Source organism: Vidua macroura, chromosome Z (genome assembly GCF_024509145.1).
Source record: "Vidua macroura isolate BioBank_ID:100142 chromosome Z, ASM2450914v1, whole genome shotgun sequence".
Classification (NCBI taxonomy): Eukaryota; Metazoa; Chordata; class Aves; order Passeriformes; family Viduidae; genus Vidua; species Vidua macroura.
This window is the reverse complement of record NC_071611.1, coordinates 35,230,145-35,249,475: the sequence shown is the minus strand read 5'-3', so window position 1 is coordinate 35,249,475 and position 19,331 is coordinate 35,230,145. Positions and strand designations below refer to the sequence as shown.

At 37.8% G+C, this 19,331-nt stretch overlaps 1 protein-coding gene across 2 annotated transcripts in view; it reads left to right on the top strand.

Annotated features, from left to right (window-relative positions):
• PARP8 (poly(ADP-ribose) polymerase family member 8) overlaps positions 1-18,927 on the top strand; it is a 118,276-nt gene extending 99,349 nt beyond the window's left edge. Inside the window, exons 16-26 of one of the 2 annotated variants that reach the window (XM_054003346.1) lie at positions 4,147-4,272; positions 6,412-6,477; positions 7,761-7,828; positions 8,133-8,181; positions 8,897-9,009; positions 9,181-9,253; positions 10,221-10,290; positions 12,351-12,427; positions 13,381-13,450; positions 16,826-16,910; positions 18,679-18,927. In XM_054003346.1, coding sequence (XP_053859321.1) covers positions 4,147-4,272; positions 6,412-6,477; positions 7,761-7,828; positions 8,133-8,181; positions 8,897-9,009; positions 9,181-9,253; positions 10,221-10,290; positions 12,351-12,427; positions 13,381-13,450; positions 16,826-16,910; positions 18,679-18,685 — 804 coding nt within the window. In that variant the 3' untranslated portion in view covers positions 18,686-18,927. Of the gene's footprint in view, positions 1-4,146; positions 4,273-6,411; positions 6,478-7,760; positions 7,829-8,132; positions 8,182-8,896; positions 9,010-9,180; positions 9,254-10,220; positions 10,291-12,350; positions 12,428-13,380; positions 13,451-16,825; positions 16,911-17,535 lie in introns of both variants that reach the window. The other variant, XM_054003345.1, reaches the window with a different exon arrangement.
• Positions 18,928-19,331: the final 404 nt, after the last annotated feature.

Sequence of the window (19,331 nt, the reverse complement as noted above, 5' to 3'; positions counted from 1 at the left end):
TACCCTTTTTAAAAATAGGTGCAGTATTTCCCTTTTTCCAGTCACCTGACTGCCATGCCTTTTGAGCTGGCATAGAGTAGCTTGGCAACTCTATCAGCCAGTTCCCTCAGGATTCTGAGATGCGTCTTATAAGATCCCATAGACCTTTCTATGTTCACATTCCTCAGGGGCTCTCAAATCTAATCTTCACTGACAGTGGGAAGCACTTTGCTTCCCTACTTTCTGTCTTGAGCTTCATCAACTCGAGAGGTGTGTGAAGGGGAGATTGCCATTGAAGACAAGCAAAAAGCTGTCAAGTTCCTTGGTCTTCTCATTATCTGCAGTTACCATTTTGCCAGTCGTGTTCAAAGAGGGGTGCTGCGGCTTTTGCTCTTCGCTCTGGTCTTGGTCAGCTAGGGCACCCAGCTAGGCGCTGCCTTTTGGTGAGACTGAAGCTACTGCATGCAGGGAGGCTCTAGGGCTGAGTGCTCCGGCATGGGTACTGCAGCTTTCGTAGCCGTACGCTGAGAGGAAGCAAAGGGACAAGAGAAGGCACACTTTGCCTGCATGGTTGAGAACGTTTATTTCCTGCGTGGCCGCTGCGGTGGCTGGAGCTGCTGTTCCCAGGTCACGCACGAGAACAAAATGGCGACTGAACAAAGGAGGCATGGGGTTAAATAGGGGGCGGGCAGACAGGGACTGAAATCCCCCTCGCCCAATAGGGACAGACAACAGGGGAGTGACGTGGATTACAGCAACCTACGGGAATGTAACAGAGGTGGGTACAGTGTTCTGGGACAAATGGGATTGCAAGGATGGGGTGATTGATACAGAACTTTCAGGAATAAACAGGGGGTGGCTATAAGATGGACATGTAAGAGCTCCTATGGTAAACAACCTGGAGCGAACCATTGTGGGGAGGAAATGGGGGTACATAGAACCGACTAATCAACATTTATTAAATCCCCTAACTGAACCAACCCGGAATACAACAGTGTGCAATTTCTTTGACCTTCCTTTTCTGTCTCACATGCCTTCAGAAGCCTCTTCGTTATTCTTTGCACCTCTTGTCAAGTTCATCTCCAGTTGCACCTTGGCCTCCCTCACCCCATCCTGACACAAACAGGCTATGTCCCTATATTCTTCCTAGAATATCTATCCCTGCATCCCTTGCCTGTGCATTTCCTTCTTTCCTTTTAGTCTTACCAGCAGATCTGGAGTCATCCATGCTGCCATGTTGTCTTCCTTTCCTGATTTCCTGCACATGGGGATTGAGAGCCCTTGCACTCTAGGGAAGGCATTCTTAAATATCTGCCAGCTCTGATCTGCTCCCTTGTCCCTGAAAATGGTTTTCCAGGGCATCCTATTGAATTAAGTCTTTGAACAGCTGGAAGGTTGCTTTCCTAAAATTAGTAAAGAACTCGTGATGAGCTTTTTTAACTAGAGCTGACTAAGTAAAGGAGAGGTGGCCCTGGTTAACCCTCACTCTGTTTTATGTATCAGTGTTGCAGGCAGGTGCAGAGCTTGCTATAGATCTCTGGAGTACCTCTACGTTTACAGAGCTTTACTGTAGAATTCTGAAGTGATTACAACCTTAAGAGTGCTTAAAAGAGTTAGATAAGGGGTTTTGTCTGTTGTCCCATTGGACCTAGGTAGCTAAATTCTGCAAAGTTTCACTTCTATCTAGTATCACTAGATAGCATTGCAGCCAGCTCACTGTATTGGATCTGACTGAGCTCCCCATTCCTGTTTGCAGAAAAAATGCATCAATTCTAGAGTTTGATCCATCTGAGCTCTTTTTGTTTAGTACAGTGTGAATCCTGGCAAAGACTGTCAGCACAGTGGTTATTTCTCTAACAGCCTAGCAAGCTTAGGCTGACGAGTAAAAGGTATGTGTTCACATTTTGTCTGATTAATCCTCTTCCAAATCATTTTGTCCAGTGAAGGTTCCCATCATTAGAAATCATATTCTATCTTGTCTTTTGTGCTTTCAGCCAGTTTCCTGAGGTGTGCAGCCCTATTTTGTCATTCCAAATAATCCAATGGCTTCTCCTTAATTAATAAGTGATTGTACTTTCTAAAACTTTCCATCCTGAATTCAGGTTGTCTTGTATTAGTCATGTAGGCAAAATGCTTGAAAATTAGATGACTGATTCCTTGATAGCTCCTACTCCTGCTAAAGAGTGTCTTGAGAGTGAAAGGCACTGTGTCAGGGATTGATGTTGTAAGAGGAATTGTCATCAGCAAGTGTTGTTCTTGTCCTTCATGCAACTATTTTAATTCTTACTTACTTCATTACCTCCAGTTGAGGAGGAGTTCATGCCCAGTTTTAAGGACATCTGCTAGACCCACAGCACTTCCTATTCCCTAGGAATGCATATGCAAGGCTCTGTTATTAGGGCTTCTATTAGATTTACCTCTCAGTTTAAGTTGTTTTGCATTGCATCAACTCAAAACAATGACCTCAGGGGAAATCAGGTGCAAAAAAAAGGCAGAGCTGGAAACAATCTAGGAGTCAACTGTTTAAAGGAGGGCTTAGGGATGGTCTCTGAGTCGAACTGTGCCAGTTTTAAGACAGTGTACCATCATGTAGATCATAAAGCAAGATAGCTTTGAGTCTCTGCATCCAAAGAACTGGGGACTCAAACAGCTCTTCCCTAGGAGTGTTTTGCGACAGCAGACTAAGAAGTGCTTCTCAGAAGTAGGATGAACTCATGCTCAATTTCACGGTAATACATTTACACAGGGACAAGTCTGCTGCCTGATCTGGTTGCTGATCTCCTTTGTAAATGCTAGGGCATATGCTGTATTCCAGAATATTCATCTCACATACCGATAGTATAAACTGGAAAGTAATCAGAGCACCATTGGGGAAGGGATCATTATTTAAGTAATTTCATTTTTCAATATATACTAGATATTTAGTAACTGGAACTAACAGAATATATTAAAACTGACAGAGAAAATTGTTGATTAATGCTGAAGAAGCAGAGGAGGAGAATGGCAGCTATATGACTCACCACAGCACAGTTCTTTTTCCCCTTCCATCATTATTCTTATTTTCATTCTGGTTTTCTAAAGGGCTGTCATTTTTTTCCATGCAAATGATCAGATACAGTGACAGATGTAGAAAATCTTCTAGATGAGTGTGAGCTGTGAGATGAGATCTGATCTGTGTGGAGTTGTGGGGGGAACAAGGAATATCTACTAACTCCAGCTTGTCTCAGCTTTTCCTTTATTTTGTGGAAAAGTTGTTTTCACACAGGAATGTTTTCAGAAGGCACAGAAAAAATATGAGGAAATTAGTTAATCTGCAGCTACTTTTTAATGTAGCATTTTTGGATTTCATTATGAGCTGGATTTATATTTCAGAGTGGCCAGAAAGCTGCATTCTCTGGTGTTTTGTTATTGCTGTGCTCTATTTTTAACCTCTGAATTATGTATTTTGAAACAATTACATGGGAATCTGTGTCTAAGTGGTATATATACTTATGTACACACATCTATGTGCACATTACATGCACAGTCCTGGGGAGAAATTGTGAAAATCAAAGATACTCAAAGAAGTGTTGTCATTTTGTACAACAGGATGGAAAGAAGATGATGCCCCAGTATGAGCTGTGCAGATGACTGTTAAATCATTGCAGTATTCTGGGTTTAGCAGAAGCAATGTTTTCAAGTGTTTCTGTGATTACAGTCTTCAGGAGAAGAGCAGAAAGTGGTGCAGATTTGACAGACTATGCCTTGTTCTTGAGTGAAGTTTTTACTGGCATGTCTCTACAGAGATACACAGATCTAGCACAATTTCATTTCCTTAGTGAATAACTTTGATACAGGAATTCACGTGTGCACAAGAGTAAGCAATACATCAAGCAATATATTTGATGTTGTAATACTTTTAGGACCAGATACTGGTCCTACTTATATGCACATGGAATAATATGCCATGGCTGAACGCAAGCTCTGTTGAGGTCAGTGGAAAAAATTTAGTCCTAAACTATCTCCTGTGGATAACACAGTTTGGGCAATATAGGTAACAATGAAATACAATATATCTATAATGTGTAAAAAAAAAAAAAAAAAGGCAGATTGGAAGATACATTATAAGTATTTATAAAAGTACTTATTTTGAATAAACATATTAAATATGTCTTTCTTTATCCCCAGGTGGTTGATCTGTTAGTATCTATGTGTCGGTCTGCATTAGAATCACCTAGGAAAGCTGTCATTTTTGAGCCATATCCTTCTGTAGTTGATCCTAATGATCCTCAGATGCTGGCCTTTAACCCCAGGGTAAGTAGCTACCTTTAATTATGTCATCGCTTGGTATTAATGATACATGAGATTTCAAAGCAAAGACTTCTCATGGAGGAGTCTCCTTTATTATGTAATACAGTTCCAGAATATAGCACAAGTGTGTTTTCAAAAATTTGCATCTTTTTATTTATTGTCTCTGAGAAAGTACTTGAATATAAACTTGTCCTGGTTCTGGCCAGGACAGGGTTAATTTTTGCAGTAGCCAGAATGGGGCATGACTGAGACCTAGAGGCTATACCACCTCACATCATTTCTGGGAGTAGGGGGAAGGGAGGCTCTACCAGGAAAAAGTGGGAAAAGAGTTCCCATTTTACTTGGCAGAGGGAGCACTGGGATATTTGCTGCGGTGCAGCAGCAGCGGCATGCAGCGGCCTGCTGGGTGTGAGCAACTGAAGGGGGGTGCAACGCCTCTGCCGGGACCCCAAATCTCCTAAGCAGACACCAAGCGATCAACATAGAAAAAATGAGATAGGCCTTGCTTGCTTATCTGAGAATCGTTTATTATGCAAAGTGTCCATAATTTGAATATCCAGCAGAGGCAAAAACCAGGCAAAGGCCCAGGCAGTGGGTTTTTAGGGACAGGGCTAGGGTGGAACTTGGGACTAGGAACCAATAGTAGAGTGGCAGGGAGGGACATAAGGCGGGGATTACAATGTTTAAACCAATAGAGAGTTCCAGGGGAGGGGAACAGTTTAACTAAACCAATGAAGCATAGAGGGATACATAAATGACAGGGAATCCTCTGGAACAAGGAGTAGGAATGAGGGAGGACTGACAGCAGGGACTGAACCAATGCCTGGGGGCGGGGGGGGGGGGTACAGAACCAACTATTAAAAACAATAATAAATGAAAACACACCACAATAGATATTGTTTGTTGCTGGTTTTCTTATCTCGTTGCTGTTTTCAGCTGATTGTTCTTACCTCGACCTGTGATCTTTACCTTTGTTCCTCCCAATTCTCTATCCCACAGCAGGGGGAAAGTGGAAGGAGAAGAGGGAAGAGGACAGTGAGCAGTGCTAGGTCTCAGTGGGAACAGTAAATTGGAGAATACCATCCATAAACCATGACAAAATTGTAGGTTATGTTAAAGCCAAGAAACTCTTCTAAGAGACAAATTCTAGATGCAAAATTTTATATTCTGGTTTTTTTTTCTCAATGTGCACATTGGACACAAAATGAAAGATGACCTTTGAGAGATAGAGGTCATGTAAGCCAGGGGATTTCCAGTCCATCTTTTCATTCTTAGTAGTGTCATTGCTGTCATCTCATTTTCTCACTGCAAGCAGTTATTTCCTTGTATGTAATTTTATCAGATGTTAATAGTTGAGTTTTGTACAAGCATCAATTATGAAATAAAGAATTGTGCTTGCTTTACCTGCTCCTTGGGCTCCAAATGCTGCCATTCAGGAAAGCTCTCAAGCCATGAATGTCCCATCTCCCTAAAGCCATCTCCCCAAAGGTGTAGAGGAGAACTTGGCATGTCGTGCACTGGGATGCATTTCACTCTTTCTGAACAAAGGCCAGCTAGCAGGAGTTCTTTGCCAGGAGAGGCTGAGGTGTTCTGCAATGTGTTGGCAAGACCCAAAGATGGGGAACAGTGAAGCTGCTGTGGAGTGGTGACTGTTTAGCTTGTTCACTCAGTACAGGTGGAGGTGTCTGATAGTGGTTCCCAAGCAGTAGGTCAGCAAAGGGTGAGGCAGAGGGACCACTGAAGGATCGATGAAGTTTTATAGACCTGCTAGCAAAGGAAACACATCTGTATATATATGCATTTTATTTAAAATCTGTTTGGGTCATTCCATTATCTACCTCAAGACCATGTTGTCCAAATAACTGCATTTAGTTACAAATATTTGTTTAAAAATGAGCTGGTTTTTTGAGTGTTTTGGAGATCCTAGTGAAATTCAAAGAAGAAAGATCATAACAATATTTTTTCAAGGAATTTTTCTGGATGATGAATGAGAGTCTGTGGAAGAAATCTAATGGTTAGAAATGTTTGAAAGAATTGGTTTGCCCAACATTTCTCTGAGCTTTGGTTTTATACACACTCAAAGAATTCAGGTTTTTTTAGAGCCAAATACTAATACTCTTTGTGTATTTTATGCCACATCAGAAGAAGAACTATGACCGAGTCATGAAAGCACTGGACAGTATCACTTCCATCAGAGAGATGACACAGGTAAATTTAAAAATGTTTACCTAACTTAATCACTGTTTCTAGAACTTGAAAGATCTTTGTATTGTCTGCATATGTCGGGTTGAGAAGTCAATAGTATCATCTCTTTCCTGTATAACTGTAATGATATTGAAATGTTTATTCAGAATAACAAACCTATCCCTAATGCCAATTAAATAAAAGTAATGAAGTAGAACTCAGATATTTTGAAGTCTAAATAAGAGATAATAACAGCGGAATGAGACATTGTAATGAGGTAATCACCAAGTGCTGCATTTCTGGAAATATCAAATCCAGAGACTTTACTTCCAAAGCAAAAGAAATTGATCTTGTGTCAATGTTCTGAATGGTATTCTGAATGACATGATATATATTTCTATTATAGAGGAGTTCTCTATCAACTAAGTATAGCTGGGGGCTTGGAAGCTTGGGTCTCTTGGATTTACTGTGATATTATTTCTCATAGCATATCTGATGGTTGTATTTCTGCTTGTTTTTATACTCCTTTCCCAAACAACCCAGCTGATTATAAGTTGTTGTTTAAATCCCTTCCATATATCTTGCTTTTCCAACTGCTATATAAACGTATCCTCACAACAGTTTTCAATCTTGCTCTGTGTATTAACAAATTACTTTGGGATTCTTGAGTGAAGAATTTATAGAGAGGAATAAAATAAATTGAAAATTAAAATTCACCTTTTTTTTGTTAATTTGTGTAACATTTTGTAAAAATTTTAAAAATCAGGTGTTTCTGTGATTTCTTTTGATATCTTTTAAAAACAAAATATAATTACCATTCTGGTTTTTTTTAAATGTTAAAACAGTTCTCAGACTGATGAATTTTAAAGGGATGCTTTGCATTGTGATTGAAATCAAGAACAATTTTCAAAAAAATTATATGACATGGTATTTATACCTTGAAACAGTTGAAAATACCAAATGGATTATTTTGGGTTTCTTTAAGAGACTTAATTTTGTGAAGTTCAAGTCCAATTTCTTAATCAAGAGCCACACAAAAATAGATGTCTTCTTCTGTTCTCCCTGAGATCACCAATGTTTGCTGTAATATAGTCATTTTGATGCTAATTATATGCTTATTATTTTACTCTAGGGAAAATAATTGCTATATTAATTATTGTTGTCAAAACACATTTATAACTCTGCTAGGCTGTATATCAGTAAAATTATGATTTAAACCTAATAATGTATTCATTTTAATAGATAAAATCATGGGCAATGTAACATACAAAATTCAACCTAGAAATAACATAATTACTCTTTTCTAGGCACCTTACTTGGAAATAAAGAAGCAGATGGATAAACAAGACCCGCTTGCACATCCTCTTCTACAATGGTATAAAGTTGATTCACATGAGATAATAATTATTAAATTATCATTTGTAATGAATAATCACTTGACTGGTGTAATGTGGTATAAGGTCAGCCTAATAATTAACGTTGGTATTTTCAACTGCAGTTATTCTGGACTGTTTCTGGACCTCATCTGTGTCCTCTGATCTCATTTTCTAGTTATGTTTGGCCTACTTCCATCTGATAGGTTTAGAGGCATGCAGCTGGGTGCTTTGTGATGGCCATTCATAAAGCATTTTTAAGTTTGGTTTGGTTACTACGTCTAATACATCTGTTTCTTATTTCAGGGTTATTTCTAGTAATAGATCACATATTGTGAAGCTACCGGTGAATAGGGTAAGTGTGGGTTTTCTTATTATTTACTGATTTTTTTAATGGCCTGCATTAGCATTTTAGGTGGGAGTTTACTAGCAAAGTGTTGGTGTCTGCATTCAAACTGATTGCATGGACTCCTTTAATAGACAAGACAGTTTAGGTCAGGATTTTTAGAAACATATGAATATCTGAAATAGATCAATAGGTTCATAAAAAAACCATTTGAGATGAGTAGCTCAAATTCAGGTGTCTACCTTGTAATCATCTGGGATTAGGTGAGAAAAACATCACTTTTTGTTTTATTACTATATAGAATATTAGATGCAGAATTGTACAGAAAGCAGTGCACACAAGCATGCTGTATCAGGAGATCCACATATAAGTAACCCAGATTAAGGGCATAGTAATATGCAACCTTCCAAATAACCTTCATTCAAAGCTAGCTCTGATAGAATACTATGATGAAATTGTTCAGTTTAGTTACTAAAGCCATTTTAAATTGAAATCTAGTTCCCAAGAATTTCCATATGTTTCATAAACTGAAAGTCATTCTTACTATTTGATTTCAACTTGGAACTGTGGAAGTGAGACCAGTTTCAACTTAGTTCATGTAGTTATTTAGATGCAGTCATGTATTGTGTGGAAAAGCACAATACCTTAAGGATTGCTATCAGAGAATTACAATACTTTCATATTAATCAAGTTCTCTTCACATGTGCACTCTTATATTTTACAGCAACTGAAGTTTATGCACACTCCCCACCAGTTCCTTCTTCTCAGCAGTCCACCAGCCAAAGAATCCAATTTCCGAGCTGCTAAAAATCTCTATGGAAGTACCTTTGCATTTCAGTGAGTATATATATTCCTAATAACCAAAGGTTAGTGAAATGCCATGTTTTTTTTTTTTTACTTCTGGCATTTGAGGTTTGCAGCTGTGAATCTACTGTTTTAAAGGATTTCTGATGTAATTTTTACATTTTACACTGTGAATTTTACTGCTTTCTTTTTCATTTTATTCAGTGGTTCACACATTGAAAATTGGCATTCCATCCTGAGGAACGGCTTAGTTGTTGCTTCCAATACGAGGCTGCAGGTAAATAAACAAAATAGATTTTAGCTAATCTGTGCATGCTTGGTTACATACTAGTTTTGGCAACTTTTCAGGGAGTTTCATTCTAGTAGCCATATAGCTGGAAAAAGGGATGATTTCAAATACCATCTTGTTTCCTGGGAGAAGTACTTTTCTGATGCAATTAAAATGAAGTCATGTGTCTACAAAAACGTCTAGAAAATCCCTTTGTGGGAATCAGTGTTTCAGTTTTACGTTTCAGACCAGCACCTCTAGGAGGCTTTGCTCGGAACTGCTTAAAAGCAGTTACAAGTGAAAGTCAGAGCTGCTTAAACTGTCTCTGTGTGATAGGATCCAGAAACATGCTAGAGTTATAGGAACTGGGCTTGCAGCACTCTCTGCCTCTCTGATTTATTTGGGAATGGAAGCATGAAGTGTGCTGGCCAGAAGGGATCTAGTGCAAACTTCTCAGACTTTATCATCAGGAAACTACTATTGCAGAGCAAAGTAGGGACTGCAGAGGGACTGAGGAGCTCTAATGCAGAGTATTTTAGCATTGTGGTTTTGGTAGCTCTCCCCAGAGCTGAGTCCATGTACCTTGGAGGAGGATGCCAGGGCATATTTGGTCATGTACAGAAATACTCTTTTTAGACATCCTCCATAGTAATACTAGATTTAAAAACAGAAACCACAATTTTATATAAAAGTCTTAAGTATAATTTTTTTGTGGGCATCTGGTTTTTTGTTTAGACATAGTTTCCAGGACATATATAAATATATATGTGTACACACGTACACACACACACACACACTATATATATGTAAGTTTTATACTCAGGGCATGATTTTTTGGAATACTTCTTTAAACACTGTTAATTACCTAGAATAAATTAGTAGGGTGGACAAATGCGCTATGACCTGTTCCTGTAATTATTATTATTTTGTCCAGGTAACCAAATTAATGCTAAGTAATCACTCTGCTCTTTTTCAGCTCCATGGTGCAATATTTGGAAGGGGAATCTACCTTAGTCCATTGTCAAGCATATCATTTGGTTACTCAGGTGATATTTATAAATCACTCTAAAGTTGGTCAAATATAGGGGTGTATCTTATTCTACTGCTTCTTCTTACAGCCTTGCTGTTTAAAACATTATATTCAATTTAATCTTTGTTGACTGTGATTAAATTTATTTTAAAAAAATTACATAAATAATAAGAAAATAGAAAATTACCTTGTTAAATACTGTCCGTATTTTTCAAAGTGCTTAGAATTCTTAAATTTGTGCTTGAAGTAAATATTAGCTAATACTGAATGCTATATGTAGTAGTACTTGATGATTCAGTGAAATCCAACTTTGTGGTTTTTGTCAATACCTGCCTAAGTTCCATCTAACTTCACCTATGAATTCATGGTCTTTTACGACTTCATCTGACAAAACAAATATTGATCAATAGACATGTTCAACCCTGTATATTTAAGAGTATTCCCAAATATCACTGTGTCAGGATTACATATAAAGTACAGTTCAGTGTGTTTATTTTAGCCTGAGAAGGAACATAATTTTTCCCACCAGTGAATCCTAAAGTGAGTTGTGCAGAGTTTTCCATGTAAGAATTAAATATTAAACAAATGCTTCTCAAAGACAAGACACTCAGAGATGTACATTGAAAAATTAAAGGGACTTTCTTCTTTAGGTATTTACCATTTCCTCACATATGAAAGTGCAAGTATATAGTTTAATGTGTGTTTGTGTGTATGTAGATGATTCTGAAAGTTTTAGTTACGCATTCTGATACTCAGTGTTTCTAGGTCATGTTTTAGGAGCTCAACTTTTTGAGCTACTATTTGAGGAACTTCAACATCAGTTATCTCTAGATGCACTTTTAGCTTATCAGAAATTACATGAGTATGAAGGCTTCTTAGGTCTCACTAAATGTGGTGGTTGAAGTATCCTTATCTAACAAAATGTCTTTCTTTTTGGACAATACTGCTTTGTCAGCTTCAATGTGTTATTGCTCCTCTCTCTGCCTGTCTTGGCCTCTTCCATCCTGTCTCCTTCAGAAAGGAGGCTTGTGTTCCACTGAAGTGTGTAAATCCTTGATGCCAACAAAAACCATGAAGGAGTCCCACATATTCTGTTCCTTCAAAGAGTTAAACTTCCCCATAATTCAGTTGTATTTGCAAAATGCCAAATAATTGGAAGTGTTCAAGGTCAGGTTAGACTGGGCTCAGAGCAGCCAGGTCTAATGGAAGATGTCCTTACCCATGGCAGAGTGGTTGGAATGAGATGGTCTTTCAGGTCCCTTCCAACACAAACCATTCCATGATTCTGTGAAATATAGGATGTTGGAAACTCAAGGAAGCCCATAGTATCATGCAAAACAGGAATTTTATTTAAACCAACATGAGGGATATGAATGAAATCTAAGTTACAAATGTATATGTTTCAATTTCTGAGATGGAACTGCATCAAATATTTTTAATTAATATTTTATTTATATGATATTTATATTTAATTAATATTTTATGTGTGGATTTTAATAATTTTTATTAAAATTATAATTTTTATTAAAATTTTAATAAATTTTTAATATTTTATGTGTGGATAAGGAGATCAAACCAAGGTAGATTTCAAAACTTAAATTGCCTACTCATACCAATTAATTAGACTTCTAATAAAATTCCATAAAGTGCTAAAGATGAATATCTAAAGTTCTTTCTTTCTTTTCTATTTTTGCCTTCCCACTCACAGTAAATCAGACTTTTATTTCAACCTGAATAGGGTCAAGTGGATTGAGGACATACTGACCTACAACCCTGTTAAGCCACCACATAAGAATATTCCTGATCTGAATTCAGTGGCACTTAGGCTCAGGTTTATCTGCTTTTGCACCTACTTAATGCTAACTTTACTTTGCTAAAGTCTTTGCAATACATGCAGAGGTACTTCTAATTTACAGGATTTATATTGTGATATTCTGTGACAGAGTTAACTAGCTTTTTGAGTGCTATGCAAAAGATTGTGATTCTCACTGTGCTACTTCTTCCATTCTCATACTTAACTCTGATTTTTATGGTATTTATAGGCCAGGGTATCTTACATAATTTTAATATTCCTAGGGATGAACAAGAAGCAGCAGAAGGTGTCAGCTAAAGATGAACCAGCTTCAGGCAGTAAGGGTAGTAATACATCACAGGTATGGTACATCAACCATCTCTGGAAGATTTGTGGGATTTATTATTGGGAACTCAGTTGCTGAAAGAGAAGTAATATTTCCTTTGTGCTACTTACCAGTGTTATTGCATTGAATGAAATCAACAACTTCAGAGACTGTAAATATCAAATACAGTCCAACTGCTCTAGTAAAAATTTACAGAGCATATTGCAGATCTTGTGCCATTCTTTTCCAAGCAGAAGAATTTAGGAAGAGAATGATGAAATACAGGTTGCATTATAGCCCCTATCAACCCCTTGCCCTCTGAGTTTTAGACTTCCAGAACACTGATGCAAAAGAAATTGAGAATGGTTATTGCTGGGAAATGAGCAGTATGTAATTTATAGCAAGTAATTTTTTCTTTTTCACAAATTTTACATGATGAACTATTACAATTCTGCTATGTCTAAAGCAAACTCACAGCATCTGTGCATAGAGCTAAATTTCAAGAAACTCTTATATCTGTCTCCATGATTAGCACATAGAAATTACAGAATAATCTGGCTTTGAAGGTAGATTGGCATGTCGCAGTAGAAGCTCTCAGAAGTAGGAAGGCAAATAAAGTATCAGGGTAGTGACTAAAGAATTAGTGACTAAATTTACCTTTCTTTTCATTTTTTTGTCTGATATCAATTTGTTTATCAGTAACACTGATATTTCTGATAATATTTTTAATTTTGTAGTAATGAGGGACTTTTGGATATTATTTTTCTGGATAAAGGAGTTCAAATATCTCCTACAATAATGCAAATAAGTAATAGGGATTTTTTAATAAATTTTATTACATTTAGAAATAAGATAGAGACATTTTAGAAAGACTGCCTCTACCTTTGTTCATTAATAAATCACTGAAAATAGCAGCTGTCTCCTTTGTTGCTTTTTTCTCTGTTTGTTTTACTGCACTAATTCTATTCTCTCACTTTTTTACATCTCAGTCACAGAAGAAAGGACAGCAGTCACAATTTTTGCAAAGCCGTAACTTAAAATGCATAGCCTTATGTGAAGGTAAGCTGAGAACCCTTGTGAAGCTGTTTTAGTCTTGGCCACAGGATGCACAGATTACAGGGTGCAAATCAGTGGGAGCTTTAGTAAGAAACCGCTGGTTTAGGTAAGAAACTACTGGTGGATGTAGGAGTACCTGCTCAACAGCTGACCTTTATGCTTCAGTAAGAACATTTCCCCTCTTTGAACAGAACCTGTAGTAAATGCTGAATTGTCATGGAATATCATATGCATATACTGACTGATCATCTGGTCTGTGTTCCAAATGTGATCCTCTTCCTAAGCCATCAAGAAAACCAAAGTCATGTCCTTTATTTGAAGCACTGAGTTCTTGCAAGCTCTTGACAAGTGCTTTAAACTCATGAAAGTCAGAAAAAAACACCTTTCATACAGAATTTCCAAATAATTTTTCACTGTTCAAACAAGCATACTGATGATCTGGCAACCAGTATGTTCTCTTTGTTTGCTTCAGAAATTTTGGAAAGTTACAATCTAATGCTTGAGTACAGTCACTCTTGAAAGAATTGGCTATTCTGTTAATAACTACTTGAAACCTCAGCAGGTTTTGAGAACAAATTGTGACATTTGAATAAGCAATGTACCTGTAGTTAGGAGCTAGTCTTAGAAATTATATTAACCCAATTTGCCCACCATTTGGAGTATTTGTTTGTTTTAAAAAGTGAAAATTAAGACAGAATGTGGAAAATGTATTATTTCAAAGTAGAATCTTTCAGCTGTGCATAGGTAAGGATGTGTCATTCAACATGAAAATGCAATTTGAGCTGTACAGAATACAGAAATTTAGTTCTAAAACTTCCATAAGGAACAAAAATAATTACTTGGCCTTTAATGCCTGAATTTTTAAATGTAAATTACATCTTTCACAAGGACTTTTTCATCCATGTTGTTCTTTCCTTGCACTTATTAATGGATTACAACTTTATAAGAGAGAATTTTAAATATTTGGTAAAATATATTTTGCAGCTTTCATATTCATTTCTCTGTGTAAGAAGGTGATTTAGGGGAGATGATTAATAAATATTTTATGTAAAATTAATTGCAGGAAATGTTTGTTAAAAATTGCAGTTCATGAAAGAACGAGTATCAAAATTGAATATGCATGCAGTTATTGTTAGTGTCAGAATAAAATGAACCAGGCTATTTCAATGCCTGACAACTGTCACCCAAGTCCAATCCTGACCAATTCAGAGCTGCCCAAATGTTAAGGCATGTCATTAAGAGCATTGTTTAAATGCCTCTTAAACACTGACAGGTTGGGCACACCAACCACTCTGTAGAAAGCCAGAGTTTGACCAGCTATTGTGGTTCAACCCCAGCCACCAGCCAAGCCCCACACAGCCACTCACTCACTTTCCTCCAGCAGGGCTGGGGAGAGAGTCCAAAGCGTCAAAGCCCAAAAGCTCATGGGTTGAGATAAAGACAGGTTAATAGGGAAAGCAAAAGCCCTGCATGCAAGCAAAGCAAAACAAGAAATTATTTCACTGGCTTCCAACAGAGTTGTTCAGCCATCCCCAGGAGAGCCCAGTCCAATCACGTGTAGGGGTTACTTGGGAAGACCAACACCATCGCTTCCCTTTCCTCCTTCTTTCCCTCACTTTATATGAGCATGATGCCACATGGTCTGGAATATCCCTTTGGTCAGTTTGGGTCACCTGTCCCGGCTGTGTCTCCTCCCAACCTCCCATGAATCCCCAGCTTTCTTGGAGCATGGCAGTTTGAGAATCAGAAAAGGCTGTGGCTGGCTCTGTGTGAGCCCTGTTGAGCAATAACAAAAACATGTCTATACTATCAGCACTGTGTTCAGCACAAATCCAAAAACTGCCCCCTGCCAGTCACCGGGAAGAAAATTAACTCTACCCCAGTCCTACCCAGCATACCACCCTCTCAGTAAAGAAATGCTTTGAAATGTCCAGTCTAAACCTCCTCCAGCACAGCTTTGAATCATTCCCACACATCTGTCACTGCATACCAGGGAGAGGTGCTCAGCACCTCCCTGTGCCCTCCCCTCCTCAGGAAGCTGCAGAGTGGTGAGGTCACCCCTCAGCCTCCTTTTCTCCAAACCAGACCAGCCAAATTCCTCCGTTAGTCTCCTGGACATGTTTTCCAGCTCTCCCACCACGTGTTTCCTTCCTCAGGATGCACTGACAGACCTTCCCACCCTTCTCCACCTGCAGGGCCTAGCAGGCCCCAGGTGAGGCCGCCCCGAGGCTGAGCCCAGCGGGACCATCCCCTCTCTGGGCCGGCTGTGCCGTGCTCGGTGCTCTGGGATGGGGTTTGTCCTCGGGGCTGCCCCAGTGCTGCTGACCCACCCTGAGTCACTCCTGTCCCACTTCATCCCTGTGCCTGGTGTTGCTCCTTTCCAGGTGCAGAATCCACCAGAATCCACCATTTGGACTTGACAAATTTCACCCCATTTAAGATTGCTCAGTGCTCCAATCTACCTAGATACCTCTGCAAGGCCTCTTGTCCCTCAAAAGAATCCACAGCACCTTCCAGTCTGGATCATCAGCAAACTTGCTACTGGTGCATCCAGTACTCACCTGCTGCATCCAGATGGTGGATAAATACACAGAACAGAAGTGGCCCTGAAATGGAGCCCTGAGGAACAACCACTGGTGTGACCAGTCCCCAATTCACTACAACCCTTTGGGGGTTAATAGTGTCTCTTAGTCAGTTCTTCACCCACCACACCATGAACCTGCTCATCCCACAGCGCAACAGCTTATCCAGAAGGATGCTCTTCAAATGCATTTAGATATCTTCAGATGTAGATTGATGGTATAGCTTCTAGTTAGCAACAAAAAGCTTTCTTTCCTGTGTTGTCCTCATTCTCTGGTAAACAATCTATCATCAAATACACCCAGCAAGTTTTGGCAAGGTTTTCGAACCTCTTGAGTCAGAATTGCTACTTGTTTTAAATATTTGGTAGTATTGCACAACCCACATATAGCAGTTTCAGGCTTTGTCTTAAGCAACTTGGTTTTGGATCAGCCATCACTAAACACAAATATCTGTTCCAAGTGCTGATTAGATGTCTCAGACCATCTTTAACAGCCCTATGGCTTTTTAAATTCAGTTTGTAATAAATGCATTTTTAAGCTTTCATTCAATTTAACAACTTGCTCCCATACATCAAACATCTGTGTTTTCAGAAAAGTATATTTTGGAAACAAGAATCAAGTTCATCTCCCTTTTTGTACTAGCAGTCAACTCAAAATCTGCACTGCATCACAGACACGTAGAGGAAAGCTGCACATTCCCAAAAGACAATTTAAAATGTATAAAGCCCAAAATCTTTTAGAGGAGTGTTTTCCAGGCATGTTTTCATCACTATGAAATTTGTTCTTTTTCTGATAGTGATAACCTCACCTGATCTGCACAAACATGGGGAGATATGGGTAGTTCCCAACACGGATCATGTGTGTACAAGATTTTTCTTTGTGTGAGTACAAAGCTTCTCTTAACATTCAACTTCATACTAGACCTTTTTCTTATGTTCCATCCAGTAGTTGTAATTAAAGTAGATAAAAGACATTTCTTCCTAATTCTGTTGACTATTCCTTCATTTTTTATCTTTTACTGTACTTACTTGTGCTAGAAATGTATGGATAAGCTAGTGTCAAAGGTTTAGTAGATGTCTTTATTACAAATGGACAGAGAGTTCATGATTTTTCCTATTCAATAGCATTACTTCATGTTATAGTAAGTCTGTCCATGTATTGTGAAGCATAATTTCTGTTTGTCTGTGTGTATTTAAGTTGAGGAATTCATTAAAGGCTTCCTGTCTGTGCTGTGAGCATTTCCCCCTTTCACCTAACATTTGTCCCATTTGGGTCCTAGTGGATAATTCAGCCTCAGGGTTTCAGTGACAATGGCAGCCTTACCACCTCCCACTCTCCTGAGTTTAGGATCTGCATATAAAGATGCAGCACAGCAGAGCACATCAGTAGAAACATCTGAACATATGGAATAAGCACTTAGAGAACAAGAGACAAGAGTTTTTTATGGTTTTATGTAGATTAATAAAACACTAATGTGATATTATTTTCTGAACCTTTTTTTTTTAGTTATGAAGATGGTCAAGTGGGTGATACAAGTATAAATACACAGGAACCAAACATTCATAAAGAGATTCTTCGAGTCATTGGCAATCAAACTGCTACTGGTTAAAAGGACCACTCTAATTTAATTGATGTGAAGCCTTCCTCAGTCTCAAAGCTGGATTTTGAACTGAAGAAAATGCAAAAAACTAATTTATTATTACTACACTAAGCAAATTAACCATTTGAATACTTACTGTTTTCTTACTTAGTATTTCGTATCTCATCAAAATACCTGAGATGGTATCAATTAGCAACTGTAGGGGTGCAAAGTCTATTATTATACTAAAACAATTAATAATTAAACAGGCATTTGGGTTGCTCACAATAAACAGATATTAAAAAGGACTTTTGTGCTGATATTTTTATACTAAACTTCAATTGGAAGTTTTAGTACTGTATACTGGTATTTTAAATTTAGAATGACTGAATTACAAGTAAGAGAGAAGATTTTATAGCGGAGCACCTGTATTCTGCAGGATACTTTGCAATAAGTAAAATATTCTCATATTAAAACACAATAAAAGGTTGTCTGGAATACGTAAAATTGAAGAGATTGATTACCTGCAGCTATCTTTAATTATTTTTATTTTACACAAATGCAGTTAGCATTTAGATTTAAAGGTGAAAACAACAATGCATTTTTTATTTACTGGGTGCAACAAAGCAAAATGAATGTGATGGTATATGTTCAGCTTTCTTTATCTTTTCTGGAACACTGTCTTACCCATTAAGCAGCTCAGTTGTATTTTTTAATTATACAAGCCTAGGAAACACCTGGAAAACCTAAAGCTGTTAATTTCCTTTTTAGAATTTTCATTTTTATATACTAGATTTTACAGTTTCATTAGATCAATAAGGTTTTTTAATGTTTGCATCTTAACTTCAGTGAAATTGCTCTGTGATTAAATTTATCCACATATTTTAAAGTATGTGCTGAGTTAAGGCTTTTACATGGTTGAGTTGATTGTTGGTGCATCAGAAAATATATACAAATGCAAAATTCTACTGATTTTGTCTTGGTAAAATAGTTTTATTAGTTAATTTCTAAGCGATAAGAAATCAATTTAAATATATCTGTCTTTTAAATTAACAACTGTTTTTTCCAAGTGAGTAGGATGGCAACACAGATAGAGAAGGGTCCAGTCTCCAAGACAAAAAGCATATCCTGTGCCCTGATGAATGCCCTTGGCGGCCCTCATGGTGGCTATCCTGAAGCATCAATCACACCCTTGAATATGGAGAGCAGTTGAACTTACTCATCTGTGCAACTACTACAAGCCACCTCAGAAAGCAAAAATAGACTGAAACCTCTCTTATGTTACTTTCATAATAAAGATACTAAAGCACCAAATAACAGCACAACAGAGCACAGGTGTGTTTGTTTCTTTTAAACAGAACTGAATTAGATCGGCTGTAATGGATTATTCCATCTTTCTAGTTCTTGCTACACTCCTGTATTACTTAACTGCAGTTGAAGTGCCCTACAAGTTAACATTGGTATTTGGCCTAGGAGCACATACCTGAAATTTAGCATTCTATGTTATTTAGCATACCTGTAGTTTAGCATTCTACACTTATTTGCTGTAGTGTTAATTGTTCTGGGTTCATATCCACACTTATAAAGCAAATTCTTTGTTTGCATATCCCCATTTTGCTGTTAGTTCTATTGACTTGCACCTTCATTTGGTGGACCTCTAAATTAGAGAAGCACTACTCTAATTATTATCTTTCATGCTGGGACACAGGTTAACTTCTTGAAA